The sequence below is a fragment of the Centruroides vittatus genome, unplaced genomic scaffold (assembly GCF_030686945.1).
Source record: "Centruroides vittatus isolate TY-2023 unplaced genomic scaffold, ASM3068694v2 contig_290, whole genome shotgun sequence".
Lineage (NCBI taxonomy): Eukaryota > Metazoa > Arthropoda > Arachnida > Scorpiones > Buthidae > Centruroides > Centruroides vittatus.
This window is the reverse complement of record NW_027121846.1, coordinates 1,205,777-1,213,881: the sequence shown is the minus strand read 5'-3', so window position 1 is coordinate 1,213,881 and position 8,105 is coordinate 1,205,777. Positions and strand designations below refer to the sequence as shown.

Genomic DNA, 8,105 nt, shown 5'->3' with positions numbered 1-8,105 from the left:
TTTAAGTTTTATTAGCGAATTTTCGCCAACAGGGGGAGTCGTTGTTTGAAATAACGAATTTTTTCGAGTAACGTCGTTTCGTCGTAGGAAGGAATTATTAGTGTTCTAGAATCCAGGTGACGTCGATTTTAAGCAATTATATTTTAAAATGCCGAAACAGCGAAAGAATGCATTTTATTTCTTTATGAAGGAACTGCAGGAACGTTATAAAGTAGAATATAGGAATGTTACAATGAAGAATATGTCTGTAATTGCTGAACCTTTTTGGAAAAACTTACCTGATAGTGAGAAAATGAAATATGAAACTATGGCAAGAGGATATAAGAAGAAAGAAAACATAACCGAAAAAATATATTCTGGTATAACGTTTTCCGATAACATTGTACGTGATGATGATGAAGAAGAAAAGGCAGAGGAAGCGATGAAATTTGTCGAAAGATACATTTTCCAAATGAAATCAGTAGATGAAGTTAAAAAGAGTCATTTCTTCATTATAGATTTTAACCTTTTATGCTGCACTGATGATGAATATATTCCATTAGAAGTTGGAATTACAAAATATTCAATAAAAGAGGGAATTGAAGATTATTTTCATGTATTTATTGATGCTGGACCTATACCTATTGGATATAGTCGAACCGCAATGCAGCATAGTGATGACACTCATAAAATTCCGGTATCAAAGTTTAGATTGTCAGAGAGTAACTATTCCAAAATTTGCAAAAGTATTGAAAACTTCGTCAATTCAGGACGAAATGAAATTGCACCAGTATTTTGTTTGGAGGAAAATATAAAACAGAATCAAGGTTGTCTGGATTGGCTTTGTAAGAAAGCAAGCTATTACAATATACAAAACATACAATGTTATAGCTTGGTTTATCTTTTAATGGAACTTAGGGCTTACGTTCACCACGCATTTCCATGTAAAATTGCTGCAGCTGATATGTTAATTTCTTATGCCTATGATTACACAACTAAAACACGTTGTGATTATCATGAAGATCTTGATAATGTATACTGTGCACTTGGATCTGCCAAACGTTTGTGCTTTTTGCTTTCTGATGCTGTTTGTCTATTCTATGGAGTTGACTGCACTTCAAAGCATTTACCACCAAGAATTTATGATGGCACAAAATTTAAAATTTACAAACCCAAGTTTCCTCCACCATTACCAGTTAAAAATGATGTTGATATTCGAAAGAAACCTCCCAAACCTCATGCTATCACTACAATTATCAAAAAAGATAGAACTAACAACAATGATTTTCAATCCCATTCAAATACGCCTAGTTACGATGCTAATAAGCCAGATAAAGTATTTTCAATTAATGACTTTCCACCTTTAAACGAATCAAAACCAGGAAGTGACACCACTGAAGTGAGACAGCCAAATACTTTGAATGAAATAAAAGTGTTTGCTTTATTCAAAGAACTTAGCCTGAATCAAGACAAGAGATTTGCAGGTTCGAGTTCAGAACGTGGTATTGGACGTGGGAAAAAAATCCCATAAAATTCGTTTTAATTTCACAATATGGTATTAATGTTTTTTTACTTTCACATATAAATTTATAACTGAATTTATTGCATAAAATTGTTTTTATAATCGTAAAAGATAATTTAAAAATATATTTCAATTAGATAAAAAACGTTTTCTATTTATTAGAAGTAATAAATAGTAGAATTTAAAATGAAAATGTGGTATACGATAAAATATCTAAATTCATTTTTAACACTGATTTGTTATACAGTGGTTTGGTTTTAAAGTATAGAATCAATTTTTCAAGTTGAAAAATGAATGAAATTGTTTTCTTATATCTAATTGAGTTTGCAATTATAAGTTTAAAAATATTGGTATTGTTCTCAGAAGAAAAATAGAATCACATTTTTTACTAATATAAGTTTTGTTACAATTTAAAACTTTTTTAATGATATGATGTATTGTTTAAACTAAATTTCCAGAAATAAAATCTCATTATAAAACTCAACCTATAGAAAATCAGTTCCTTTTACATTCATTTTAATGAAAGTAATAGTCTATGATAAATAAAACAGCTCTTAATTTTTCATGATCTATGTTAATATAATAATAATAAAAAAAAGCATGCAATGAACTATATTTGCAGATTGGGAGAAAATTTGTACCATTTTCTAAATTTATGCATTTGATTTATCAAATATGTAATTTTTTAAGCATGATGTATTTTAGTTTTGATATAAATGTTCCTGTTGCTATTTGAATTTGATACTTTTATATAAAATTTACATGCTATTTTTAGAATAGCTTTTGAAAAGGCAAAAATAGATTTTAAAAAAATATAAAAATTAAATTTTTAAACTAGCAACAGTTCTTATTTCAAGCTAGGAAATAATAAACAATATTGTCACAAAAGATAGTAGTCAAAGAATTGGAATATTTGGCTAATAATCTTTTAAACATTTACAGAGAAGCTGGACAATATATAGTTTCTTGCTGTGACAATGAAATTCTGACAAATTTTGTGTGATATAAAGATAATGTATTGCTGATGCATGTCATCAATAGTAAATTATTTGAAAATAGGTTTTGATAAATATTATATTTTTATCTGTTTTATGTAATTAACACTATTGATCATTTGAAAAAGAATTCCATTTTAAATTAGAAACAATGAAAATTCAGTCGTTTATTGTATATATACGATGATATAGGCTATCTCTAGTAATTATTTATCTGCAGTTTAAAAAATATTAAATAATGCATGAGTAAATATCAATAATAATTTATTATAGATCTATAATAGTGTGATAGAAGTTATATTTTAGTAAAGTTCAGATTTCTGTGTAGAAATGACAAAATTACAAACTTATTTTAAAATAATATCTATTTGTCTAAAAGAATTGAGACTTACAAAATTTTATGACGTACACAGTAATTGAATTGACATATTTAGACATGACATGTATCTTTCTATTTTAGTTTTAAAATATTTCCTTAGAATATGTCAAAACATCATTATGACAGCAATGAAAAAATGCTACTATGGCTGCTATAACATGGGAAAGCATTGCAATCGGGTCAAATTTGACCGTCCTGGTTTTTTGCAAATTCCGACGTTTTGAAACCCTGAACTCAAAAATTTTAAAAATTGGGAAGAGAAAATTTCCGGAGAATGTGTGTTAAGGTGTTGGCATCTAATTCAGTTAATATTTCAGGATGAAGTAAAGATTAAGAAACGAAATTTGCCTGATAGCTTGTATATAAGAAGTATTAATATTGATTTTCGAGTACGGAACTCAAGAGGATGGGAGATCGAAGGGTCGCGTCATATCTCGAGTATGGTCGAATTTAATGAAAATTTTATTGGTTATTGACATTTACAATGTTTTTAAAAATTTATCGCTACCCTCCAAATTAAGCTTTCTTTCCTAAAACATTAGTTAATAATATAAAAGTTATTTTTTAATTGCATTTAACAGATGGCGCCAAACACAATTTTATCTTCCAAGGTCTGTATAAGAAGGTCAGGACAGGTTCCCGTGATTCTATGCAGCAGCGACCATGTTGGGGCATATCGATAGAGATCACTATACGTGGTTCCTGCGTGAGTCGACTATTATTACGTATATACGTACTCAAAACGTTAAACAATGGGTTACCTAATTGTGGCACGTAATTGTAAAAGTAAGTCTACCGACCTTCGACTGTAGATTTCCTGCAGGTAAGCAGAGGAAAGCGAAATGGGTGCAAAACTGCAGACGGGATAAGTGGCAGCCAACTGAACATTCTAAACTATGTGAGGGTAGTGTATATTATGTATTTTTTTGCAGGTATTGTCTTTGAGATGTATACGTAAGCTCACATTAAATTATTTGTCGTTCAGCCTCATTTCGAAGAATCTCGGTTAGAACTGTTAATCTCAACTTTTCTGTCAGTGAGATTACATATTTTTGCCAGAGATATGAACAGTACTTTGAATGTAAAAAAACTGTATGAAAGCAAAAGCTCATTTTTGCGTACTTCTGCTAACTTCCGAAAATGGTGTTTTATTATATTTGTATCTTGTGTGTTTACAGAGAAAGAAGTTATGTCTCAGATAAGCTCTGTTAAAAATATCATCAAATTGTGTTTAATATTATCCTTTTTGATTAAATTTTATGTAATTTGGAAAATATGACGTTTAAGCCTTTGTAAAGTAAAAAAATGTTCACTAATTAAACGTTAGTCCAGTATTTATTTTTTAATGCATTAATATTGTATTGGTAAATGCTTTAAAATAAAATTTTGGATAACTTATGTTATTGCATTACTTTACGAAGTGCTTATATACGTAATTGCATCAGTTTTAGCACCTATTTAACTAGTTTCATTCACGACAGCAAATAATGTGGATGATTGTTTCTTTTAAACTATTTCACCGAAAAGTTACATAAAATTGGGGTTGCATAATCATCCGAAATTATTATTATAATTTTGACTGGAAATCACTGGATTTATGCAATTTTAGTTTAATTAATGTCGTATAAACTGACTGCTCGTACAAGTTTGCTTAAAACATGCGACTCAAAATACCCCAAAATGGCGGCTTAAGAAGTAGGTCACGCGTGTCCTTATACAGACCTTGCTAGAACGCGCCAGGGGGTGCTCATTTTGCGTGCGCAGTAGGTTTCTCTTTTAATCGTTGTGCACATGACGTCACCATCGAGAAACACGCTCCGAGAAACACGTTAGCTTTCGACATATCGTGGTGATCTTTGTTCGTTTATATTTGAAATTAAGTTTTGATGGGTGTTCGGAATACAAGTATAAGGTGAAATTTAATATTTTTAAAGTATCTGTTAAATAGTAGTGTGTTGACGTGTGAATTTTTTAGTTATTGTTCATTGATCAAGTTGAATAATGCCAAACTGTTGCGTGGCAGTGTGTGAAAATTACAATCAAAAGACTAAAGGAAGTAATGTAATTTATCATTCTTTCCCAAAGCATCCTACTCTTAGAAGTAAGTGGATTCATGCCTGCAAACGAGAAGACAAAGTCAATGTTGAAAATGCAACAGTTTGCAGTGCACACTTCCTTAAAGACGATTATGAGAGAGATCTAAAGGCAGAACTATTAAATATACCTTCCAAGAGACGCTTAAAACCTGATGCTGTGCCATCTTTAAATCTAGCTCCTGTTAGATCTTCGGATGTCCCATGTACATCAGAGATAGTAGAGAAAATGCATGACAGAACAATAAGATATACACAGCGAGAAAATCGGAAACGTGCACTGAACAGACTGTCCCATCTTTCACCAAAAAAGAATAAAATTGACATAGGTACTGAAACTGAACTTATAAGTGAGCCTTCTCTGGAAGTGAAATTAGCAAAAAAACTGGATTTAGCAAATGCTAAAATTGATCACTTGAAGAGGGAAATATTTACTCTGAAAAGAAAAAATAAATTATTACATTTGGCTCTTACTGAGAAAAATCAAAAATTAAAATTATTAGAAAGTAAAAAACATGAAGAAGTGAATGAGAAAATAAATAATATTTTGAAAAAAATATTTACCAAAACACAAATAGATTGTCTTATAACACAAAAAATGAAGCCACATTGGACAAAAGAAGATATAGCAAAAGCACTGACCCTGCGTTCTTTGTCTAAGAAGTGTTATATGTATATGAGAAAAAGCCTTGGAATCCCTTTACCTGCACTTTCTACTTTAAGGAGATGGGTTTCTTCATCTTTTCATTGCTATCCAGGAGTACTGCATGATGTTTTGCAAATAATGAAGATGAAATCTGAAAGTCTCACAGTTATAGAATCTCTCTGCATTCTAAGCTTTGATGAAATGAATGTTGACTCCAGACTCTGTTATGACCAAGAGATGGACAAAGTTTTTGGACCTCACAGTCAGGTACAGGTAGTAATGGCTCGTGCTCTGTGTGGGAATTGGAAACAGCCTGTTTATTATGACTTAGATACCACTATGACAGGTGAATTATTGAAAGAAATAATAACTGAAGTTCAGAGTGCAGGATTTATAGTTGTTGCTGTTGTGTGTGATCGGGGAGGAAAAAATTCAAAGGTATGGAACTAGCTACACATCCACAAGAGCCGAATTATCGGGCTAGAGTTGGCTATAATAAATAAATAATTAATAAGACAATTTGACACTAGAGCTCGGCGTTAGGCGCCATCTCTTACTAAACTTAATAATTATAATTAAATTAAATAAATAATTTTAATAATTTGGAACTGGAGGAAAAGAAATCGGCCCGAAGCGGGACTCGAACCCGCAACTTCTGCTATCCGTGCAGACACGTTACCAGTTACGTTACCCGGACCTTCGGTCCGATCGCCTCCTCCGTATATATAAGCTAACACGACGACCATCGACGGTCATTAGCAAGTTGCGGGTTCGAGTCCCGCTTCGGGCCGATTTCTTTTCCTCCAGTTCCAAATTATTAAAATTATTTATTTAATTTAATTATAATTATTAAGTTTAGTAAGAGATGGCGCCTAACGCCGAGCTCTAGTGTCAAATTGTCTTATTAATTATTTATTTATTATAGCCAACTCTAGCCCGATAATTCGGCTCTTGTGGATGTGTAGCTAGTTCCATACCTTTGAATTTTTTCCTCCCCGATCACACACAACAGCAACAACTATAAATCCTGCACTCTGAACTTCAGTTATTATTTCTTTCAATAATTCACCTGTCATAGTGGTATCTAAGTCATAATAAACAGGCTGTTTCCAATTCCCACACAGAGCACGAGCCATTACTACCTGTACCTGACTGTGAGGTCCAAAAACTTTGTCCATCTCTTGGTCATAACAGAGTCTGGAGTCAACATTCATTTCATCAAAGCTTAGAATGCAGAGAGATTCTATAACTGTGAGACTTTCAGATTTCATCTTCATTATTTGCAAAACATCATGCAGTACTCCTGGATAGCAATGAAAAGATGAAGAAACCCATCTCCTTAAAGTAGAAAGTGCAGGTAAAGGGATTCCAAGGCTTTTTCTCATATACATATAACACTTCTTAGACAAAGAACGCAAGGTCAGTGCTTTTGCTATATCTTCTTTTGTCCAATGTGGCTTCATTTTTTGTGTTATAAGACAATCTATTTGTGTTTTGGTAAATATTTTTTTCAAAATATTATTTATTTTCTCATTCACTTCTTCATGTTTTTTACTTTCTAATAATTTTAATTTTTGATTTTTCTCAGTAAGAGCCAAATGTAATAATTTATTTTTTCTTTTCAGAGTAAATATTTCCCTCTTCAAGTGATCAATTTTAGCATTTGCTAAATCCAGTTTTTTTGCTAATTTCACTTCCAGAGAAGGCTCACTTATAAGTTCAGTTTCAGTACCTATGTCAATTTTATTCTTTTTTGGTGAAAGATGGGACAGTCTGTTCAGTGCACGTTTCCGATTTTCTCGCTGTGTATATCTTATTGTTCTGTCATGCATTTTCTCTACTATCTCTGATGTACATGGGACATCCGAAGATCTAACAGGAGCTAGATTTAAAGATGGCACAGCATCAGGTTTTAAGCGTCTCTTGGAAGGTATATTTAATAGTTCTGCCTTTAGATCTCTCTCATAATCGTCTTTAAGGAAGTGTGCACTGCAAACTGTTGCATTTTCAACATTGACTTTGTCTTCTCGTTTGCAGGCATGAATCCACTTACTTCTAAGAGTAGGATGCTTTGGGAAAGAATGATAAATTACATTACTTCCTTTAGTCTTTTGATTGTAATTTTCACACACTGCCACGCAACAGTTTGGCATTATTCAACTTGATCAATGAACAATAACTAAAAAATTCACACGTCAACACACTACTATTTAACAGATACTTTAAAAATATTAAATTTCACCTTATACTTGTATTCCGAACACCCATCAAAACTTAATTTCAAATATAAACGAACAAAGATCACCACGATATGTCGAAAGCTAACGTGTTTCTCGGAGCGTGTTTCTCGATGGTGACGTCATGTGCACAACGATTAAAAGAGAAACCTACTGCGCACGCAAAATGAGCACCCCCTGGCGCGTTCTAGCAAGGTCTGTATAAGGACACGCGTGACCTACTTCTTAAGCCGCCATTTTGGGGTATTTTGAGT

General features: G+C 32.2%; 2 protein-coding genes across 2 annotated transcripts; both read left to right on the top strand.

Annotated features, from left to right (window-relative positions):
• Positions 1-148: 148 nt before the first annotated feature.
• Positions 149-1,510, top strand: LOC136972335 (protein maelstrom homolog). Its single transcript, XM_067266890.1, has one exon. It carries the CDS (start codon positions 149-151, stop codon positions 1,508-1,510), a length of 1,362 nt encoding a protein of 453 aa, XP_067122991.1.
• A 3,366-nt stretch (positions 1,511-4,876) lies between these two features.
• LOC136972334 (THAP domain-containing protein 2-like) lies at positions 4,877-5,558 on the top strand. Its single transcript, XM_067266889.1, has 2 exons — positions 4,877-5,491; positions 5,547-5,558. Exons 1-2 carry the CDS (start codon positions 4,877-4,879, stop codon positions 5,556-5,558), a joined length of 627 nt encoding a protein of 208 aa, XP_067122990.1.
• The last annotated feature ends 2,547 nt before the right edge of the window (positions 5,559-8,105 follow it).